At 44.0% G+C, this 24439-nt stretch overlaps 1 protein-coding gene across 6 annotated transcripts in view; it reads left to right on the top strand.

The window, feature by feature from the left end:
- The window catches only part of PRICKLE2 (prickle planar cell polarity protein 2), a 351710-nt gene that overhangs the window by 295674 nt on the left and 31597 nt on the right, over window positions 1–24439 (top strand). For all 6 annotated transcript variants that reach the window (XM_054551911.2, XM_054551913.2, XM_054551914.2 and 3 more), the window contains one exon: window positions 1841–2713. In XM_054551911.2, the coding sequence (XP_054407886.1) occupies window positions 1841–2713 (873 nt within the window). The remainder of the gene's footprint in view (window positions 1–1840; window positions 2714–24439) is intronic.

Below are 24439 nucleotides of genomic sequence, written 5' to 3' on the forward strand. Positions count from 1 at the left end.
GGTCCTGGTCCACCCTACAGTCATAGCTTGAGGCTATATTCCCAGCAGGTTCTCCCCACAGGAAGGGGCCCCAGCAGCTCCCAGTTTCCATTCTGCCAGTTTTACAACTGCTATAAAAAGAGCCTGCTGTGTGACTGCCTTAGCAAAAGTCCTGCCTTAGAAAAAGCAATGAGAAGTGTTGGCTTAGTGCAGGTCACTTGCCCACCCCTGAATCAGTCCCTGGGTGCCAGGAGAGCAGATTTTTTTTGCTGGCCTACGTTGGGCCCCAGGTCAGCTTTTGCCCCATCCAAAGCTCACGGCCTGAAGATGGCAGGGAAATGGTGTCCCGCAGGGAGATGAAGTCCTATAACCAGCAAAGGGCAGAGATGATGAGAAGGCAGAACCCCCAGGGCTGTGGGAGGCTCCCTTAGTATGCAGTGTGGCCAGGCTCTATAAACCTGGCACAGTCCTGTCACAGGGAGGAATTGTACCTCTTCCTTTCCTGATGAAATTAAGCAAAGGGTACTTATGCTCCCAGAGGGGCAATAGCTTTGGCAATACCGTGTCTAGGTTTTTCTTTACCAAAAGCAGATTTTTCCTTAACAAGAGTTGAAATCCACATTTTTATTTCCCACTAAGTCTATTGAGACTGCTTTAACAGAATAGCACAGACTGGGTGGCTTCTGAGTAACAGAAATGTATTGCTGACAGTTCTGAAAGCTGGGAAGTTCAAACTCAAGGCACCGGCAAATGCAGTGTCTGCTGAGGGCCTGTTTTCTGTTTCCTGGATGATGCCTTCTGGCAGAGTCATCATATGGTGGAAGGAGCAAACAAGCTCCCTTGGGCCTCTTTTATAAGGGCACTAATCTCATTCATGAGGTCTCCACTCTCATGACCTAGCCACCTCCCAAAAAGCTCCATCTCCTAATGCCATCACTTTAGGATTTAGGATTTCAACTTAGGAGTTTTGGAGAAAGCATTCACCATAGCATTCACTGAGCTGCTGCTGTGACTGACCCATTGGAACAGCATATGCTAGTAATGGGATCCACTCGATCCATCTATACACAAAGAGCCCTGTCATACACCAGGCCATGTTCCAGGTCCTGGAGATGCTGTAGAAACTCAATGAGTCTGTCCTCATAGAGCTTCACTTTTAGCGGGGGAGAGAAATAATAAACAGATGCATATATATACTGTTGCAACGTAAAGCGGTATTAATGCTATCAAGAAAACTCCAGTAGGTAAGGGTGGAGAGTAATGGAGAATCACTATTTAGTGTGGATAGGAAGACTTCTCAGAGGAGTTGGCTTTCGAGCAGATGCCTAACTAGAGTGAAGGAGATAGTGTCAATGTCATGGTTGAGAATAAGGCTTCCTGGGTACAGATCTCATCTGTGGTTCCTAGTTATGTTACCCTGCGTAAGTTACTTAGCCTCATCTGCCTCTATTTTCTCATGTGAAAACTGCAAGTAATATTAGAAAGCTAGCTCAAGGAGCTGAGTGATTAAATGAGTTTACATATATAAAGCTCTTAAAGCAGTACATGATCATACGTTAATATTACTATTGTTATTTGTCAGGGGGAAATGTGTCCCAGGCAGAAGGATTCATGGACAAGCCATTTTAACCTAGAGTCTTTGTGCTTGGAGCAAATGAGTTAAGGTGCATACTGGTACAAATAGGAGTTCTCATAATAGGACATGAATACCATTTACATAAGGGTCTGATTGTTGATTTATTGACAATTTATCCTGCCGCACCTGGAATCCTGAGACAAACCAAGGTGCTGTGTGTTTCACGTCCCAGTGCAGAGCTCTGAGCAGCTCATCAGCCTCTCCAATGTCTCTCATTTTTTTTAGGTATCGACCAAGGTCAAATGACCTATGACGGCCAACATTGGCACGCCACCGAGACCTGTTTCTGCTGTGCTCACTGCAAGAAATCCCTCCTGGGGCGGCCATTCCTCCCGAAGCAGGGCCAGATATTCTGCTCACGGGCCTGCAGTGCTGGGGAAGACCCCAATGGTTCTGACTCCTCCGATTCCGCCTTCCAGAATGCCAGGGCCAAGGAGTCCCGGCGCAGTGCCAAAATTGGCAAGAACAAGGGCAAGACGGAGGAGCCCATGCTGAACCAGCACAGCCAGCTGCAAGTGAGTTCCAACCGGCTGTCAGCCGATGTAGACCCCCTGTCACTGCAGATGGACATGCTCAGCCTGTCCAGCCAGACACCCAGCCTCAACCGGGACCCCATCTGGAGGAGCCGGGAAGAGCCCTACCATTATGGGAACAAGATGGAGCAGAACCAGTCCCAGAGCCCTCTGCAGCTCCTCAGCCAGTGCAACATCAGAACTTCCTACAGTCCAGGAGGGCAAGGGGCTGGGGCCCAGCCCGAAATGTGGGGCAAGCACTTCAGCAACCCCAAAAGGAGCTCGTCACTGGCCATGACAGGACATGCTGGCAGCTTCATCAAGGAATGCCGAGAAGACTATTACCCGGGGAGGCTGAGATCTCAGGAGAGCTACAGTGATATGTCTAGTCAGAGTTTCAGTGAGACCCGAGGCAGCATCCAAGTCCCCAAATATGAGGAGGAAGAGGAAGAGGAAGGGGGCATGTCCACTCAGCAGTGTCGGACCCGTCATCCCATCAGTTCCCTGAAATACACAGAGGACATGACGCCTACAGAGCAGACCCCTCGGGGCTCCATGGAATCCCTGGCCCTGTCTAATGCAACAGGTAGGTTCTGTTCACCTCGAAAACAGATAGCAAGGGGGTAATCTCTGGGTGACTGGATGCTGGTCCCCAGGAATTTTTTTTTTTCTTTTTTTGAAATGGAGTCTCACTCTGTCCCCCAGGCTGGAGTGTAGTAGCATGATCCCCGCTCACTGCAAGCTCCGCCTCCAGGTTCACGCCATTCTCCTGCCTCAGCCTCCTGAGTAGTTGGTACTACAGGCGCCCGCCACCATGCCTGGCTAATTTTTTGTATTTTTAGTACACACGTGTTTCACCGTGTTAGCCAGGATGTTCTCGATCTCCTGACCTCGTGATCCACCTGCCTTGGCCTCCCAAAGTGGTAGGATTACAGGTGTGAGCCACTGTGCCCGGCCTGGTCCTCAGGATTTTAATGTGGTTTCTGCCATGTGCCCTCTTCCAATAGGCTGCTGAGGAAGGTAAACCCAAGTTTGAGATGACTTCTATCTTTGATGGGCTTCCCTGTAAACAAAGCCTGAGACAGGTCCAGATGCCTGTGATGTATTGAGGGAGTGCTCCCAGGAGAAGGGGAGTGAGAGAAAGAGGATGGAGCACAGGGAGGAGCCAAGTGAGGAATGGTGTCTCCACTGGGGTCTGGCTTCTGCCTAATCCCACAGGGGACTCTGATGGATGAGTTGCACTATAGAGTCAATTGCTTCTTGTGACAAAGGGGCTGATGTTTTGTACCATCGTGTCAGTAGGTCATCAGCTTTGGGCTGCTGAGGAGTGACAAGGGGATGAGATTGTGGATGTGGGCTTGGGGCAAGGCAGCTCCTGTTGGCCAAAGGCAGCATTAAAGAAAGAAAATACTATGGTCTGAATGTTTTCCCCAAAATTCCTAAGTTAAGATCCTAAATCCCAAGGTGATGGCATTAGGAGTTGGGGCCTTTTGGGAGGTGACTAAGTCATGAGAGTGGAGACCTCATGAATGGGATTAATGCCCTTATAAAAGAGGCCCAAGGGAACTTGTCTGCCCCTTGTACCCTATGAAGGTGGAGAAGATGTAGCTGTGAGCTGATGGCAGTACTCACAGCACCCAGAGCCCAGTTGCCCCAGCCTGGTGCTGCTTGGGGCACCAAATCATCCATGACAGCTTCTGAGACTGTTCTGAACCTGTTTCTCACCAGGGAACTGGCTTCAAAGTGCAGATAAAGACATAAGAAATATCTGGCTAGACAAGGAGAAGACAGGCAGGCTGAAAAGAACAGAAGTAGAGAGAGAGATAATGGCATGCTTCTTTCTCCAGTGAAGTTGTCCAGCTGGTTTTGTGTGCGTGGGAAGACTGATGTTGGCCAGGCGTGGTGGCTCATGCCTGTAATTCCAGCACTTTGGGAGGCCAAGGCAGGAGGATCACTTGAGGCCAGGAGTTTGAGACCAGCCTGGGCAACATAGTGAGACTCTGTCTCTACAAACATATATGTGTGTATATATATATATAAAATATATATTGTGTGTATATAGATATATCATATATAATATATATAACATATATTGTGTGTATATATAATATATATAATATATAAATATATATGATATATACAAATATATTATATATATATAAAAATTAGCTGGACTTGGTGGCACATGCTCATAATCCCAGCTACTTAGGAGACTAAAGCAGGAACGATCACTTGAGCCCAGGAAGTTGAGGCTGAACTAAGCAATGACCCCACCTCTGCACTCCAGCCTGGGCAGCAGAGTGACAACCGTCTCTAAAAAAAAAAAAAAAAAAATTTAATATTATTGATTTAATATTTTAAATATTATTTATTTAAAAAATATTTTTAAATATGGGAAAAAATAGAGTAATGTAGATTTTCTCTGTGATGGTGCTACTTAAAGCAGAATCTGAGGATAACACTGGCTGAGAACTATCACCCATCAGCAGCGAGATTAGTACTGAAACTGAAGTGTTTAGAAACTCTTACAGCAGTTCAATGTTGCGGTGCCATCCAAGTGCATTTTCAGCAGGCTTGTCTTATTGATCAGGGTATAGACCAATCAGGGTGTTATAGAACTCACATACTGAGCTCTTTGTGCTTTGTGCTGTATCTCAGACATGCTCAGCAGGGCCATATGTCAGTCCACAAGGGAATGAAAATAAAAACAAACTGGTCCTTCACCACTGATAGCTTGAGAAGAGTAGTGCTCTAAGATGCGCTGAGTATATCTGCCCCTTTGTGGGCAAGGTACCAGAGGAGGGAGACATACGTCTGCCCGTTACAGCAAGGATTCCATAGTCGATGGTATCTGGATAGAGACTGTGATAATGTTAGCCCCATTTGAAGGGGACGGCCACTGCTCAGCTCCAGCTGCTTGTTGCCATGTGCTGGGATATTTATGTATCCACCTAACCCTTATATAGCTCTTGGAATGTGTCAAACATTGTTCTAAGCACGTCATAAATATTAGCTTGCTTAATTACATTGTCATGACACTGTGAGGGAGGAATATTGTTATGATTCTCATTTCAGAGTTGAAGAAACAGAAATGGAGAGGTTGAGGTACTCACCCAAAGTCACTCAGCATTTAGAGTGGTAGAGCAGGGATTTGAACCTGTGCATATGATTCCAGAACGTTGCTCTTAATCACACCAGGCTGCCAGTCTAATATGAGCCGCATCCTGTCAGATCTTCCAGTTTTTCCAGAGAAGTTAAAAATATGGATTTTTTAAAATATGAAATCTATTTCAACACTGCTGGACAAACAAAACGAGGCTCTGAGTTGTAGCTTGTCCATGCAGTGGGTTTTACTTTCTATCCTCCTCAAATACATCCACATCTGTGTTCCCATTTGTCCAAGAACAAAGAGTAGATATCCTCATCCCCATGTTTCAGATGGAAAAAAAAAAAATGAGGCCTTGGTGACTAAGCGCCTTGCCTGATGTCTTAGAAGTGAGCAATTAGTGCAGAGTGATGACTGCCTGGCTTCCAGCCCAGGTTATGTTATTCTCGAAAGATTTATGTGCTATAATTATTTAAGAGGACAGCAGATAAATATATACTTCAGCCTCTGAAGAAGAGTTTCTCAAAGCTAGACCACCTGCGTTAGAATCATGGGGGTGCTTGATTCAAACATAGGCTCCTGGGCCTCCCCCTAACCCCTTGCATCAGAACGCTACAGAGGTGGGGCCCAGGAATCTGCATGTTAAGCAGATCTCTGCCGAGGCTGATGTGCACCATTATCTGAGGGGAGATGTGCCTGGGTTTGTCTGCTCTGACTGTATCATCCTCACATTGTGGCTCATGAGGAAATCAGGAGGGCTATAGGTTGAGGAATGCTGGAAAGCGCGAGTGAGGAAGACACTCAATTTCCATTCCTAAGGAGGGAGTGGACGCAGTTTCCATTCCTAAAGAAGACATCATGGGAGATTTACTCTCATGATTTTCTAGGATCCTTGAGCAAAGCAACTACTGCCCCTTTGCCTCAGATTTTTGGGAAACAACCCTGACCATGCCTGATAAAACCGAGGGAAAAAAACTCCTGAGATCAACACTGTCTAATATGGCAGCCATATGGGGCTGTGAAAATTTAAATGAATTAAAATTAAATGAAATTAAAATTTCAGGCCATTAGTTGCACTAGACACATTTTAAGTACTCAACAGCAATGGCCTGAAGTTTAAATTTTATTTAATTTTAATTCATTTAAATTTCAGTAGCCTCCTGTGGCTAGTGGTGACCCTGCTAGAAGGTGCAGATGACAGAGTGAACTGATAAGATGGGCACTGTATTAAGCCACCATTAGTCTCTGAAGTTCTTACATGAGCCCTAATTTTTTGTCTTTCTAATTAATTAATAGTTAGGATTACTGGTTCTGGAGTCACACTTGCTAGAATGAGATCAAACCTTCATCATTTAGGAGTTGTGTGGCCTTGAACAAGTTACTTAAACTCTGCAAAACTCAATTTCCTCATCCATGGAATTTTGTGAATAAATGGATAAAGGTGTTCCTGTAGTACTTTCTTTGTATAGCTTTGGTGAGGATTAAATGATAAATGCATTTAAAATCGTTAATATAGTCTTTGACACATATGACCTTCTGTAATGGTTACCTGCTATTTTTTATTATTATTAATTCTTTCTCCTCCCAAACACACTGATTCAAGTTTTGACCTGTTGTGGCTACTAACTTCTCCCTCCATCCACCAGCTGTGCAGGTTTGCATTTTAGATTTGAAAATACTCCTGCGTGGGCCAGGCGTGGTGGCTCACACCTGTAATCCCAACATTTTGGGAGGCCGAGGCAGGCGGATCACTTGAGGCCAGAAGTTCAAGACCAGCCTCGCCAACATGGCAAAACCCCGTCTCTACTAAAGATACAAAAATTAGCCAGGCATGGTGGTGCATGACTGTAGTTCCAGCTTCCTGGGAGGCTGAGGCACAAGAATCACTTGAACCCAGGAGGCGGAGGTTTCAGTGAGCCAAGATCATACCACTGCACTCCAGCCTTTTGACAGAGCAAGACTCTGTCTAAAAAAAAAAGAAAGAAAATACTCCTGCAGGCTCCTTTTTTCCTAACCAGCCTGAGAAAATCATGAAAAACAGGGAATTAAAGAAAGTCATTTTGTGTGCATTTCTATGGTTCTGTCACATATGACAGTGTCGAAGAAAGATGGTGGCTAATATTCTAAGCACGGCTTCATCATTCCTCATTGGAGCAGACCCTAAATAGCCTTTCACATCCTACGCTGCACACACATACACCGAGGACTAGACTTGGAAAGTTGGTGTTTTTGCTGCTGTCCCTCACTGTTTACATTTGAATTTTGCTAGAAAATTCAGTAGTTTTTTTTTTTTTTTAGATAGCATTCTAAACTATCTGCATATCTTTAAATCCTAGAATCACAGTCTGAATACCAGGTACGTGCCACAAAAGGCTTAGTGAAAGCACCTTGATCCTTCAGATAAAGCTAGATTTCAAGATGATGGATTCTTTTTTCTTCCATGGTCAGTAACTTATGTTATTGAATAAGTCTGTAGTGTTTAATCTGGCATGAAGTGTGATCTTTCTGTGGGCAGCATTTTTCCTCAGAACAGATCTGAAAAAACAGATAGCTGCAGTGGCTTGTCAGCCTCAGATCTGGGCTTTGGCCCCTCCCAACTGGGAGTGTACAGTCCCTTCTCCTTGGAAAACACAATTCATCCCTTATGCTTACACAGAGTGACTCAGGCAGGCACAGCCACCATTTATACCACCGCAATGCAGAAGCCTTGCAGAAGCGCTTTAACTTTGCCAGTCCCTAAACATGCCTCTAAAGCAGCTTGCAGCCTGCTTAATCATAGCATTAGAAGTAGAAATAATAACAACATCAAGATCAACTAACATTATTGAGTGTTTATATGGACTGGATATTTTTCTAAGTACTTCCCATAAATTAAACTCACTCAGTCCTCACAACAACCCTATGAGGTAGGCATAGTTGTTATTCCCATTTTACAAATGGTACACATGAGGCACTGAGAGGCTGAGTAGCCCAAGGCCACATTGCTTGGAAGTAGAAAAGCAGAGTTTAAACTTGGGCATTCTAGCTACAGAACTTGTGCTCTTAAACACTATGCTATGGCTGATGTGAATGACCATGGTAAATGTACTGCTGCTGCTGATGTTGATTGTAACCAATGATAATCATAATAGACCACTGGCTATGACCTGACATGCTAATGGCTTCATGTAGAATGCCTTTTTAAATGCTGTGAGATAAATCTGATCATTATACCCATTTTACATATGGGTACACTAAGGTTCATAGAAGTAACCTTTTTGTAGTCGCCACAGATGTCCAGGACTTGATCCCCCGTGTGATCGACTGCAAAGCCATGCACTTAACTGGCCTGATATTCCTCACAAGAAGGGTCATAATCACAGTCAGAAGATTTGCACAATGGCTTTAGCTGAAGGGATAGGCATTTTCTCTCCTGTGACAGCTGGCTTGTTGATTTGTCTGTTTGCCAATGCTAAAGAGAAGCATGTGAGCACAGCTGTGAATGACAGAAGTCAGAGCTGGCAGTCCAAGATGATGTGCCAAGGTCAGAGGTAGGAAAGACAAGGCAGACAAGCAGAGATGGTCCAGGGGCTGGTGCCTGGGCAAGAGACACCAAGGGCAGAGAGGGAGACCAAGGCATTAGTTGCAAATTAGAGGTCAGGGCTCAAGTCACACACGGGAACCAGGTATATAGTAGAGCTGGAATTGGAACTGGCTGCCTTAGGCAGAGGCCACACCACAGGGCAACTGGAGACTGTGAGCTGCTCCCTGGTGAAGGATGCTGGTGTGGAATGATGAGGCTGGAAACATGACCATTCCTTGCGGATCAGCCACATTCTGTAAGGGGTGGCTGGTCATAGAGAGCTGGGTCCCATAGGAAGGACCTCCAGGTAAGGATGGGAGTGAGGGAAAGGGAAAGAACGTTTCTGTTTATTTTTTGATTCACTTAGCAAATATGACATGAGCACCTACCCTGTGAGTTATAGCAGAATAGTATGAGAGCATGGGCTGTAGACCAGTGTGCCAGAGCTGGAAACTGGACTTATAGTTTAATAGCTCTGTGACCTTGGGCAACTGATTTATCTATTCTGCACCTCACTATCCTCATCTTTGAAATGTAATGACCCTACTTTTCAGGATTGTAATGTGAATTAAATGAGTGAATTCATAGAAAGAATTTAGAACAGTGTCTAACACCCTCTAAGTGCTCACTGAATACTGGTTGGTATTAGTATTTGTAGGTGCCACCTATGCAAGGTGCTGGGAATGCAATGCTGAGCTGAATTGGACATGGGCCTTGCCCTCTTGTACCTCACAGTCTAGTGAAGTCGATAGACAGTAACCATCCAACTGTATGATATAAGTAAGTGTGAGGCTAGGATGGGTTACAAAGAGGGATGTGGCTGAGTCAAAGGACATCCTGAAAAAGTGATGCTTCAGGGATAAGGAAATGGGCATTCCACGCTGCAGGAGCAGCATGTGTAAAGGCCCTGTGGTAGGAATATATGAAGAGTTGTCAGAAGGTCCTATGGCTGGGTGAGTGCATAGAGTAATAAGACTTGGAAGGAAAGCAAGGGCCAGATGGTGCAGAGCCATTTAGGGCTATATTAATGGTGTAGGCCTTTCTAATAAGGGCAATGGAAAGCCCTTAAAATGTCAGGCCCTGCAGTGAGGGAGGTGACATGATCCAATTTGCATTTTGAAAAGATGGCTTCAGCTGCTATGTGGGGAATTGATTGGAAAAGGGCAAGTGCTGATGCAGGGAGACCTGTTAGGAGGCAATCTGGGGCTTTGTAGCCCAGGCTAGAGGTGAAGGTTAATGGCCAAGTCCAAAATAAGTGGATGGATATGACAGTGACTTAGGAGAGGAAATTGGCAGAGGTTTACAGTGTCCCAAGGGGAGTGGGTCCTGGGATATAAAGGAAAATAGATGTGAAAAAATTAGCATAGATAAAGGTTTGTCTACTCTGTGTTTTTTTACTCAGGCCAGCATCAACTGCAAGTGCATGTTTTATTGGCCTGAATAAGTGGAGACATGGAGCAGGAATCTGCAAGGGCTTCCTGCCTTCTTTGATCAGTGTTGCATTGTTGTGTCAAGGCCATGCCTTTTACACACCTCGTCTACACACCTTGGCAAGGGAAACTTAGTTGTGCAATGCCAGAAGGTAGCAGGGTAATTTTTCAGCGTTGCAGACAAACTGGGAAAGAACCAGAAAACAACAACATGAGGATATAAAGCAACAACTGGAACCACTCACTTTACCAAGAATGTCTGAAATGTTTTGTAATCCTTGCAATGCAATACACTTCTATATTTAATTTAAGGAAGAGACAGGTCTATTCTTCTGCATAACTTGGATAACCATCCTCTAACCCAATTTCTTTATTTAAATAATTGGGTAAAACCTCTTAACCAGTTGGCACCCATTACTTGACTGGCCACACCTCAGATGTGCTTATATGAATTGTGTGGCCCAGATCTTTTTGTTCATTCCTGTCACTGAGGAAGATGTGTGGTCCAGTCTGGAATCACAGATTTTAAAACCTAGAACTCACCTTGAGTCCTATCCATTGACCACAGGGCCAGCCTGGGATATACTTGGGAAATGCATAGAGATTGCCTTTGTTCATTGGTATTGCAGAACTCTTTTGTTTGGAAGTGTCAGAATTCTAACTCCAATGGGTGTAAACAAAATTTTTTTGATTAAGTAACTTCAAACTTCACAGATGTTTAGTTCCAGGGGCCCAAATGATGTCATCAGGACTCGGTTTCTTTCTGTCTCTGAGCTCCCTGTACACTGGCTTCAGTCTCAGGCAGCCTCTTCCCAGGGATAGCCAGGAGGGCTGTCTGTCACTGCAGACCAATGTCCATCAACATCAGGTGAAGGGGAAAAAGAATTGATCTTCTCTAGTAGTGTCACCAAAAGTACCAGAATTGAGTCTTCTCGTTTGCCTGACTTTGGCCATCCAAAAATTCTTAAACTAACCACTGTGGCCAGGAGAATGATAGCTCCAATAGGTCAGACCTGAGTCATGTCCCATCCCAGGAACTAGGCAATGAGGTCAAACCCATCAAAACTTCAGGACTGACAATGGAGAAGGAAGATGTTCAAAGGGAAATCAAGGTCATGTTCTCAAAGGAAGGGGATTACGCTGCAAGGAGGTAAAACCACAGGCATCTGTTCCTGCACCATTGGTATCCCATCCATCCAGGACTGACATTTTTATCTGATCCCCACCTCTAAAAGCCCCACCATATTTGAATTTAACATCAAACACCCATTATGTATTTCAGCTATGGTTTTCTGGAGACAAAGCTCTAGTCTTTGGGGTGTGGCCTGTGGTGATTTTAATGTAGGGGTTTCAGGCTATGCGGAGATATTTTGGAGGGAGAGATTAGATGGAGCCCAGTCTTCTCACTCAATGGTTAGTACATCCTAAGGAGCACCTTATGACTGGTCCCATAGATCCCCAAGGAAGCTGTGCCCTGTTGTTGGCATTTCATGACTCTGAACATCACCCCTAGCTCACAGGGGCCAGATGAAAACCAGCAGAGTGAAAGTCCCAGGAGAATCTATCCCTCGTTTCTTTTTCTGCTTTGCTTTCCTGGCATGTGGGAAGCCGAGGACAATGTCAGAGCAAGGTGGGAGAACAGGGAATCAGTGGGCAGTTGCAGCAGGCGATATACCCCTGCTACAATGTTGTGGTCTCACTGACATTTTCTGGGCCCAGAGAAATTTTTCCAGCGTCCTGGTTTTTGATAACTGTTCGAAAGGCTTATTTATAACCTCCTTGGGCGTGAGCAGTCATCTATACCCACAGTCAGTAACCATGGCTGCTGACAGGGAGAAAAGATTGCTGATTTTACTCACTTTGTTACTGAAAAGGCAACGCTGGGAATTACGTCCAGGGTGGAGGCCGGCAGTGGTGGGGTTGGGGCGTGGTGTGTCGTGATGGGTTCCCCAGACTGGTGCAAGATTTTATAGAGTGATTTTTTTTAAGAATGTATGAACATTTCTCTTAACTTTTGAATTTGTTAATCTCACAAAGGGAAATGAGAAAGCTCTTATCCACTTGGAAATGGCTTTAAAACTCAAGCCATTTAGTTTTTAAAATATGGAGAGTAAGGAAAACACAGAAAAGAAAAATTCTGGAAAAAGATAGAAATAGAGAAAATATACCCCAAATCTCACCACTTGACCAGTGTTCATATTTTCATGAATTTTCAAGTTTCTTCCCTACGTATTAGTTCACTATTTTTCTCTAACTTGGTTATAAACATAGTGAATAGTTTGTGGCCTGCATTTCTTCATTTGCATTCTATCTTTAGCTTATGTGTGTGGCTTTTGTAACCATCATTTTTAATGACTGCATTAATATTCAATTGAATGGGTGTTACCACACCTCCAGAATTGGACATATAGGCAGTTTTTTAAATGATCTGTGTTTAAATCCTGATTTCCTTTGTCTGCCATCAACAAAATATACTGTTTTGACTTCCTTTTTTATATACATAACCCTTCTAAATATCTTGTCTCAAGGCTAGATCCTTGACCTTCCTACCTGGCCACTTGGCAAAACTTCTTTAGCATCTCCCTCCCACAGTGTTCTAGTGGTCATAGGGGACTTATGAGTGATTCTGCACCGACCATCACCTTCCTTAACCTCCCCTCCTCTGCCTATACGTAAAGTGCCTCCCAGAGCAGTGGAAAACTAACATGACTAAAACCCCACTTCCTAGTACAAGCAGCCTAAGCTAGCTTTGGGGAGTCTGTTTCTCCATGTAAACAGTAAACTATCCACTCCATCAATTTGAGTATTCCAGGGATCACCTACACTGCATTCATCTAGGATGCCTGTCAATCATGCAAATTCTTGGGCCACATCCCACACCCACAAACAGAATCTCTCAGGGCTTAGACTCAGCAATCAACATTTCGAACACATGCCCCCAGAGAACTCATAGATTCACTAAGTTTGAGGACCACTGAGCTAAGGAAACCCAGACTCCTCATCTTATATCTGGGTGAGGTGCCATACTCATGAGCTCACCTGTAGTTAGAACTTGCTCTGTCCTACACTGCCTCTTCTCTTAGCCCTGAGTCTAGCCTCCTGCTGAGACAAAAGAAAAAGTGGATTATATCTCCTCTCAAAGTTTCTGAAGATGTCCTTGACATCAAATCACTCTTGGTATAGTAAATAGCACCTTAGTGAGTTAAGAGCACATTATCTGAAGCATGTGGATGATACATATCTTAATTACATAGTATGGATTAAATAGGAAAGAGGGTAATACTTGCCAAGAGCATTTGGTGGTTTTGGAATCATCACTGACTGCATCAGAAAAGGTGGACAACAAAACACTCTAATCTTGAAATAGGACCTGTTTCCGCTCTAGAATCAGTGTGAAAATCAAAAGATCATGAGCCCAAAGTTGCATATAAAATTTCAAGGTAGCTTGGTTTGTTGTGGGTTTGATTGTTTAACCTAGAATAGTTTCCACCAATAAGTTTCCCTCTCCCCAGTTTTCTACCGGCATTACCTTGAGCACCCAGATAGCTCTGTGTATGTGTGTGCGCGGGTGTGTGATCTGTGATCGTTCCTCGTCCTGTTCTGCCAGGAATCTCCTTCAGCCTGCCCACCCCAAATTAAAATCAGACCATCATACATCTCTGGGAGGCAGCTATCACAAATCAGGCTGAGTAAACAGGCAGGGCACCATTTAGAAGATAAAGTCTGGGTCTTCCACTTCAAAGTTACTAAGAAAACACGTAGTGTTTTCCTTGGTGCAAAAACTTTTAATGGCTTAAAAATGTCATCCAGAATTTCCCCATCCATTTAGCTAAAGCAGGCATATTTCTCCCATTCTTTCTCTCCTAGAAAATTGCCTTTCTCAACTCTTTGTTACCCAAGGATTTAGTGTTCTACTTTGCAGATTATTCAGACCCTGTCTCCTCTTTTCTCTTATTTTTCCCATGCACAAGGAATGGAGGAAAATACTCATTCATTTTGCTTCTTACCAAGCAGAGTAGAGACTCTACCTCTGTGCATTTCTGTTATCTGAGTCTTTCCTTGGAATAAATCCTTGACTCTCAGCTGTGCTAAGTCTGAGGGATTCTTGCATATTGTTGCTTCTTCGAGTCATTAATCCAACCCACTCAAATCTGCCCCCACCGAGGGTGTTATCAGTCCAAGGACACCTGCAGGGATTTGTTTCTGATTCTGACATTGTGCTTTTGGTGAGACCATCCCTAGAAGTGACTCTACTGCCTAGCAGTGAGCAGCTCATACCTTGCTAGGGTTTCTCATCCTGGCAGCAGCAGACTTCCCAGTGGCTGCCTTTGAAATCAAAGATGCCAATTTTAAAAGGCAGAAAAGTCCAGTTCAGTCTTTACTTTGGGGAGCAGATTGAGCTCATAACTGGAAATGAGAAAGGAGAGGAAACAGACTAGAATAACTCACCCTTTTTCTTTCTTTATACTCGAATAATGGGTCCTAGGTAAAAAGATGAGGGGGGAAATTCCCTTTGCCTAAGGTACACACTCATACACAAACACTACCCCAGGGGAAACAGAGTGGTCTAGATGAATGATTCTCAACAGAGATGGGTGGGGGTAGTTACTAGGGGTGGTGATTTTTCCCACCCAGGGAACACTTCGAAGTTTGGAGGCATTTTTGGTTGTAATAACTGGGGGTGCAGGACACTACAGGCTTCTGGTAGGTAGAGATCAGGGGTGCCGCTAAACCTCCTACAGTGCACAAAACGTCACCCCCCTATACCCAGTCGACAAAGAATTATCCAGCTCCATAAGCCAGCAGTGCCAAGACTGAGAAAGCCTGGCCTAAACACAGGGAATTCCACTGGAAATCATTAATCCCAATCTAAGTCATTCTGAACCACATCTGAGGGGAATATGATGTCACGGGAAGGGACTTCCTCAGCTTGGTACTTCAGAAGACCCGTCTGCAGCTGAGAGAGCTTTTTTTGCTTCTTGCTCTGTCCCTAGCTGCAACACACATTCACACTTAGTGTTTAAGGGCCCAGTTGACCTGGTTGAAACCATACCACCTCTCTAGCTGTGTGACTCAGGCAAGTGGCTTAAATCTCTCAATCCCTCAGCTTCCTGAGTAAATGTAATGTCTGCTGCAGTGGGGCTGCTGGGTGGTGTGGGGTAACATGCATGGAGCACTTCACCGCCTGCCCAGTACATGGAAAATTCATTATTTGAGAGTAACTATTACTTGTATTATTTGGTACCCTGACCTCCTGCCACCTTCCTCTTCACTCTGTCTCGGCCCATTGCTCACTTAACAGGGAGAAGGAAGATTGACCAGAACTCAGCAATCATTCTAATAGAAAGGGATAGAAGGCTAGAACCAACATCAACGGATGAGTGTGAGATTTGGTGATTCTGTACATGTCAATGATCCAGACCCATGTTGACCCCTATAACTGGGGAGCACTTTGCTTGCATTTCTAGGAATGCTTGCAGCCAGAAAGATGAGCCTTGTCTCCTTGAATCTGATTTACAACCTTGTCTGAGTCAAAAGAGGCTACCAGAATCTGTGGCCTAATTATGCCCATGTTACACCTATTAATGCTAATAGAGCCCAGCCTTCACATGTGAGAAAGTAGACTGTCAGCTCACAGAGCTCAGCCTTCCTGCCCTGATCCCCTGGCCCCCCACCCCAGTATCAATAAACTTCACAGAGAATTCCCATTTGCCACAGCTTAGAGGAGTTAATTTGTTCTTTGAGTCTGTGGATGAGAAACAGGCCCAGCTTTGGTCCCTAAGTGAGGAAGACAATGAGGAGAGTACAGCAATGGAAGTTTTCCACTGAGATCATTATCAGCTCCTGGAACAAGCCCAGCCAGGCCCTTGGCTGCAAATCTGTTTCCATCTCTGGCTCCTTTTCCAGGAGAAAAATTTGAACCTGGCCTGAGCTTCCCATCAAGCTCCCCTTTATACAACCCAAGGCTCAGCATCCCTGAGTGAACCATGAGCCGTACATGTCCAGGTCCTCTGTCACCCATTGTGCCTCTCTTTCTACTCAGGAGTTAGGACTACCTCTGTCACTTTCTGCCTTCTGAAGCTGTTTAATATAGGGGCACATTAGGGTAGGGGAATCTGAATGACACATCTTTATCTGGCAATACTGGATGAAGCACATCAAATCAGAGGACATCTTTTATTCCAGCTTCCTCTGAGCCCAGGGACTGCTGCAAAAGAAGAATTTTAAATCCTCTTAGTGGGTTCATAAAGCCCCATTTCCTTCCCACTCCTACCCCTATTGTCTTCCAGAGATGAACTCAAGGTCTTCCTGGAAACATGGAATTGTAAATATCATTTAGTCTGAACTCAGCCCCTAATATTGTGTACCTCAATTACAGAAACTGTGTAAGGTGCCACATCCTCCCACACGGCATCTGCCCAAAATATATCTCTAATGTACTGGGTTTCTAGAGTAGCAATTTAAGAGGGGGCCATGCTGGTGGGCTACCCCATCTACCCTCAACCCCAGCCACACTGTTTTATCTATTCTCTATACCAGAGTTTGATCAAGATCTTTTTGGAAACAAAAAGAATGGAGAAGAGAAAGATGTTTTAAATTTTTGATTCTGAGTTGTTTTATATTCATGTATTCAACAAATATTTATTGAGTGTCTACCATGTGCCAGGCGCTCTGCTGGTTGCCAAGTGTACGTTGGTGAATAAATCAGACTAGTCCTTCTGTGGGTCAGACTCCAGCAGGAAACAGATGGCATATTCAAGGGGTAATTAAAGAAAACCTAATGAAGGAGATAGATAGAAACTGAGGCCTTAGGTAGAATGCTGCAGCCAAGCTGCAGCCTAGCAGGAGGGAGCCAGGACAATAAATACTTTCTGCCCTCTGATCTTCTCCCATTGGTCAAACCCACCTAGCAGCCAGAGAGCAAGAGAGCCATTCAGGGCAGAGCAGGGTGGAGAATGGCTTATAATCTAGGAGGGGACATACAAACACACAGGGAAGGACAGATTGTGATAAGTTGCAAAGAAAAAAATGAGCAAAGAAAAGAAGAGCGAATATTGAGGGTTAACCGCATTGAAAGGATGGTCAAGGAAGCTCTCTGAAGTGATGTGTGAGCTAAGACTTGGATGAGAAGGACTTGGCCTTGCAAAGGAAAGAATTGGCAAAGGAAGAAGGTTATCTAATATGCAAAGGCCCTGAGGCAAGAGAGAACTTGTCCAGTTCTAGGAGCTTAAAGGAGGCCAGTGTGTTGAGAGTATAGTTGTCGAGAGGAAAGAGCTATATTTGGAGTGGTAAAGCACTCACATTTTATTGCTGGCTCAAATTCCACCTCCTGGTATCCCTCTGAGAACACTGCCCTGGTCCCCTTTTTTACTGGGATGTCTTAAAGTAGAAAAAGTCAGATGATTTACAGAGGGGATTGAGAAAGCAAATGCAAGACTGCAAAGAGGCAGTAGGTCGGAAATATCACGTGCATTGAGAAGTACAGGGTGGAGAGCTTTCCATTTATAACAGAAGAAAAAATATCTGTGAACTCTTTCTACTGTTCTTTCTATTGCTATAGCTTATTTTTCCTTTCAGGGCTGATTTCTCTCTTGGCTATATCCTGGATTTTATATACACAGTACATTTGAATTTTACCCCAGGTATCCTGGCTTAGCCAAGTAACTAATATACAAATCTGATTAAAGCACAAAACCTTTCCTTAAGTAAACAGTAAGCCTTGAAAACATATGGCTAAACAGAAGTTGATTCACAAATCCCCTTATTTTTCTTCTTCTCTTGCACCAATTAGCCAGTATTAGCCATGGCAGATTGTTATCAGGGCTCTTTGGATATATCTGTTGGTCCTTAAGAAGAAAGATTGAGCAGTTGTCATTTTTCCCAGGTGGGTGTTGCCACAGTTACAGAAGGCTTTCACCTGTCTCTCAAAGATCTGGATCCCTCCATCCTACCTCAAAAATCCCTTTCTAAGGCTGAGGTCCAGGACTTCAGCAGGAAGAGTTTCCATTATTGGGGGGAAATCATATGGAATATTATCCTCCTACAATCTTATCACTTGTGATGAAACAGATGAGACCAAATAGGCTCACAATTTGGGGCAAATTCAGTGACTGGGACCAAGGCTCAGCCTTACAAATCTCAAGAGCCATCTCAGATTTGAGGCCTTTTACCACACTCAGCTTTGCTCTGGTTAACATGGAAAAGGGAGACAGTATCTCATTGGAACTCCAACCTCAACCTCAACAGGTTTAGAGTGAATACTTCACACTTACTCTAAACAGTCAGCAGGCCTTCTCCATCTCTTGTAAGAGAGAATTAGATTGGGTACCCACTGGAAAGATGTAAGGCAGAGGCTAAAATACCCAGGCACTGGTTCTCAACTTTGGCTACACTTGGAGTTATCTGGGGAGCTTTAAAAAAATACTGATACCTAGACCCCCCACCCCTAAGATTCCAATTTAACTGGTCTGGTATTTGGCCTGGGTGAGGGGCTGTTTTAAAATTGTCCAATAATTCTACCAGTCAGACAATATTGAGAACCATGGTATTAAGGCCAAACCAAAATTCTTCATCAGGTGCCTATGTTTCCAGCTTCTGGGATAATTTGTGGGTGGTTCTGCTCCTAGTGCCCTAGTTTGGTTCTGGGTGTACATGTGTGAGAGAGAATTAGCACTCATCCTAAGAGAAAGAGAGCTCATATATGAGCACACAAAATGCTCTCCTCTAGTAACCTTTGCCCTACCAAAATCTACCCAAAACACCTAGAAATTGCAGAGGTTGCAGCATTACATTGCCTCTCTCAAGAAGATCTTGAGAGTTAGATAGACCACTGTTCACTCTTGGCTCTGTCCATTACTGGCTCTGTGGCCATGGGCAAGTTATCTAAACTCTGAACCTGAATTTCCCCACCTATAAAAACTCTTTCATGGGATTAAATGAGAAAAACTTAACACAACACCTAGATCACAGTAAACACTCAAAAACATTTGCCATAATTATCACCAACAGAGATGTGGAATACTCTCAGGACATCCAGATGTTAATATTGTGATAGCTAAGGGCTGAAGTGGAAAAGTCAAGTGAACTACAATAAATGTCAACCACATTGATAGTGATTATCCCCATCTTGGAGATGAGTGAACAAAGGATCACAGAGTTTAAGGTCACACAGCTAATGAATGGATGAGTGAGGATTAGAGCAGTTTGCCAGTGTGTAGTTTGAACCACTACTCCACATTTCTCTCCATAAAATAAAAACTCTTGGCGACATCAGCCCTTAATCTTGACTGGTAAAAGGGGCTTGACACAAAGCTCAAGTCTTTCTGATAGGAAGAGGTTCCCCAGAAAGGGATCAGCAGATAAAGCCAAAATGAGCTGACTGCCACAGACACCTCAAAAATCATCTTCCCTCCCTTTCATTGTTTGTTTCCTTTCCTCACACCTCTCCAGACCCTGTGGACCCCCCAGCAGCCAGGACACAGCCCTTGACTAATACATAAATCTGATTATACATTAAAGCCAAGTCTCAGCCCAAACAACCTCAGTAGCTGCCAGTGCAAGATTAAACTCCTAGGCTCAATGGGTCTCTCCTCTCCTTGTTCCTCCTGTCACTCCAGGTAGAAGCAAGATCTTCTGCAATTCTGCTTTCAACAGCCGTGGTTCAGACCAGTGTTTCTCAAGTCTTTTTTTTAATGCCCTCTTTTTAACTAAACATGAGACTCCCACCCCCCAACACTCCCGCATTTTTTATTCTTTGCATTCCCAATCTCTTGTCCAGAGACTATCGTCTTTTCATCCCCAAGGTACAAAGATCTACTGTCACACATAGAGCTAACAGCTATGAAGCCTTCCAACTGGAACACTGTGTTAACTACTAATATATTGTTATCTTGGTTAATCTTTACATTAATGCTGTGAAGCATATACATGATGTCATCTCCATTTTATAGATAAGAAAACCAAGACTGGGTGAGCATAAGTAACACGTTCAGGATCACAGACTAGCAAGTGATTAAACCAGGCATCTCAACACTTGAGTGTTGTATTTTTAACCATAATCCGATGGTTCTCAACCTGGGTGATTTTACCCCCCGATCCCTGCCCCAAGGGACATTTGACAATATCTGTAGACATTGTTGGTTGTCACAAGAGAGAATCGGATGCTGCTGGCTTGTGATCTGGTGGGTAGAGGCCAAGGATGCTGCTAAACATCCCACAATGCACAGGACAGCCTCCACAGCAAGGAATTATCCTGCCCCAAATATCAACAGTGTCGAGGTTAAAAAAAAAAAAAAAACAAAAAACAAAAAATCCCTGCCATAACCCCAAACTACTAAGGTTTTGTTTGTTTCTTTGTTTGTTTGTTTGTTTGGTGGAGGGGAGAGGGAGGGGATACGTATTGTGAAAATAACACTTTTTTTTTCTTTTAAAATGTAATTATGGTATCATAACATTGCATATGCCTTTTTTTTTTTTTTTTTTTTTTTTTTGAGACAGAGTCTTACAGTGTTGCCTGGGCTGGAGTACAATGGTGTGATCTTGGCTCACTACAACCTCTGCCTCCTGGGTTCACGTTATTCTCCTGCCTCAGCCTCCTGAGTAGCTGGGATTACAGGTGCATACCACCACACCTGGCTAATTTTTTGTATTTTTAGTAGAGACGGGGTTTCACTATGTTGGCCAGACTGGTCTCGAACTCCTGACCTTGTGATCCACCCGCTGTGGGCTCCCAAAGTGTTGGGATTACAGGCGTTAGCCACTGCACCTGGCCAAATATGCTTTTTAAATTGCTCATGCCCCTCCCCTTGCTCTACAGTTCTCTTCTAGGCAGGGAAGCATTAGCCATTCCACTCCCCACTTTGAGAATCCCTGGCTTTGGCTTTGGCAAAATCACTGCATCCTGTTAACAGCTAAAATTGAATCTGTTTTCAGAAATTTCTTTTTGCTTGCAGAGACATTCAGTTGCTATGCTTTCCCAGCTCCAGTAATTCAGTTGTTCCAGGTGTGGAGAAAGCGATGGGTGCCTGTCACCCTCTGAATCCGCTGTGGGCACTCTTAGACCAGGCCAGCCCTTCCTTCCCACACTATGACCCCTCCTGCCACCTCTAATGCCCCCAACGCTGCCTCCTCTCCTTAAGCCTGGGAGCTCCTTCCATGGGAGCAACCCCCAACTGCTGCAAAGGGCAGTGAACAGAAGTGGAACTTTTTTTGATTATATAAAATATGAGGAAATCCTCTGGTTGCTTGACCTCAGCTGTTCAATAAATCTGCCCTGCTCAAACCCCACTCTCTTGTCAAGGGTTCTGGTTTAATCAGTGCCTGCTGCCCTCTTCCTGTAGAGGAAAACGTTCAAGATAGGCAGCTGAGTCTCTCTGATTGGGAGATCCAAAATCACAAAATGGGACCAAGAGAGAGAAAACCAAAATCACAAAATGGGACCAAGTTTGCCTTTACAGGTTATCTTGAGCATCAGGGCCTAGCATAGCTCACCAAGCAGGAGGTGGCGCTGGAGGGCACCACCAGCCGTGGGCTGACGGCTCAGGTCCTCAAGAAGGGCTGAGGATGCCCTGAGATGGATGCTGGGTACAGTCTTGCTTTTGCACCTGGGAGGCAGAAGAGCTCCCCAGCTGAGACCTTAAGCCTTCAGTCAGGCTAACCAGGATTTGAATGTTCCCTGTGTGATCAGGGTAGCCCCCAACCTCTTTGAGCCTCAGATTCCTCTTTTGAAAAAACGAGAATAATGATACCTGCTCTTAGGGGGTTCATGAGAGTCAGATGAGGTTGGATATGTAAAATTGCCCAGCACCATGCCTTGCCCATGGAAGATACTCACAATGGTACTTCTCATTGAATACCAATAGAGGAAAACTTACAGAGGACCAGCGTTGGCTGCAGGAGGGAGAGTCCCCATGGACAAAGTGGTAGTAACGGTAGTCATGGCATGAGTTATAGAGTGGTGACTACGGGATGGGGGTTCTCCCGAGAGCATTATGTTGCACATTATCTTATTGGGTATGGCTGGGCTTGTATTGCCTGGATGTTGTCCTCCATGAACTGCTCTTCTTATTCTTTTCCTGCCTTATTTTCTCTATATTTAACTCAGCACCATTTGACATAGTGTATATTTTACTTATTTGTTCTATTCATTGCCTGCCTCCCCTACTGGAATGAGTGCTCCTTAAGGGCAGGAACTTTATCTGATTTTATTTTGCTGCTGTTGCCCCAGCAGCTGGAGCACTGCCTGATGCATAGTAGGCATTTGATAAACCTGACAGATGAGTGGGCATTCACGAACTATTTGGGAATGAATGAGCCTCCATTTTACAGAGGACAAAACAGAGGCTTAGGTTAAGAAACCTGCCCACAAGGCCAGGCACGGTGGCTCACGCCTGTAATCTCAGCACTTTGGGAGGCCGAGGCCAGCAGATCATGATGTCAGGAGTTCGAGACCAGTCTGGCCAACGTGGTGAAACCTCGTCTCTACTAAAAATACAAAAATTAGCTGGGCGCAGTGGTACACGCCTGTAGTCCCAGCTACTCAAGAGGCTAAGGCAGGAGAATAGCTTTTACCTGGGAGGCGGAGGTTGCAGTGAGCCGAGATCATGCCACCACACTCCAGCCTGGGCAACAGAGCAAGACTCCATCTAAAAAAAGAAAAATAAAAAGAAACCTGCCCACAGTCACATGACTAATGAGAGGCAGCCCGACTCCAGAGCCTTTAACCATCATGCAGTGTTGTTTGGTCAGTCTCGATGACCATTAAAACCAGCTGCAGAGGCAGTGGATCCTTTCTTTGGGTTTTGAGCTTTGAGGTAGAGGCGTGGGTTGAGATGGGATGGTTTAAGATGCCTGCAAGATCTAAAACTACCTGCTGTGGTTTCTCATACCTGCCGTGACTTCTAGATTTTCTGTTGTAAAACAGCTGTGAATAACTTAGCACAAGATTTGGGGAGGAATTTTTCTTTGCTGCATCTCTTAGTGTTTCAGAAATAATAAATATTGTTTATTTATCAATATAAATTATATGTTGTATGTGTGTGTGTTCTAACTGTTCCACTGACCCACTATTCCCCCATCTTTTTTTAAATTATAAATATAAATGCTAAACATTCTTGTCCCAGACTGTTTCAGCCCCAGAAAAAGCTTCAGATTCTCTTGGGAGATAGGCCAAGATGGAAACGGGTAGGCCCCCCAATTTTTTCATGAAATTTTACTGTTTTCTCTAATTACAAGCAAAAATAGTTTAAAAAATTACAAACTACAGAAATATATAATGTATAAATTGAAATTGTCCATAATTACTCTCCCCCCATTGACTATTCCTTTGGTATTTGCTGTTAGGCATACGCTGACACGTATATAATTAAAAACAAAAAAAAAGACTCATGATAATGTTTTGCAATTTGTTTTTTCACTTAATATTATACAGGCTAGGTATCCCTTATCTGAAATGCTAGGGGCCAGAAGTGTTTTGTATTTCAGATATTTTGTCAGATTTTGGAATACACGCATACCTCAGAGATATTGCAGGTTCAGTTCTAAAACACCTCAATAGAGCAGATATCACAATAAAGTGAGTCATGCAAATTTTTTGGTTTCCCAATGCATATAAAAGTTTTATTTACATTATATTAAGTGTGCAATACTATTCTGTCTAAAAAGTGTACATTAATTTAAAAATACCTTATTACTAGAAAGTGTTGATGATCCTCTGAGCTTTCAATGAATAATGTTTTTGCTGGTGGAGAGCGTTGCCTCCATATTGATGGCTGCTGACTGATCAGGGTAGTGGTTGCTGAAGGCTGGCTTGGCTGTGGCAATTTCCAAAGATAAGACAACAATGAAGTTTGACACATTGATTGACTATTCCTTTCACAAAAGATTTCTCTGTAGTATGTGATGCTATTTGATAGCATTTTACCCACAGTAGAACTTATTTCAAAATTGGACTCAATCCTCTTCAACCCTGCCACTGCTTTATCCACTAAGTTTATGTAATATTCTACATCTTTTGTTGTCATTTCAACAATGTTCATAGCATCTTCACCAGGAGTAGAATCTATTTCAAGAAACCACTTTCTTTCCTCATCAATAAAAAGCAGCAGTTCATCCATTCAAGTTCAATCATGAGATGGCTCCAGTGCAGTCACATCTTCAGGGTCCACTCTTTTTTTTTTTTTTTTTTTTTTTGAGACGGAGTCTCGCTCTGTCACC

The sequence above is a fragment of the Pongo abelii genome, chromosome 2, assembly GCF_028885655.2.
Source record: "Pongo abelii isolate AG06213 chromosome 2, NHGRI_mPonAbe1-v2.0_pri, whole genome shotgun sequence".
Classification (NCBI taxonomy): Eukaryota; Metazoa; Chordata; class Mammalia; order Primates; family Hominidae; genus Pongo; species Pongo abelii.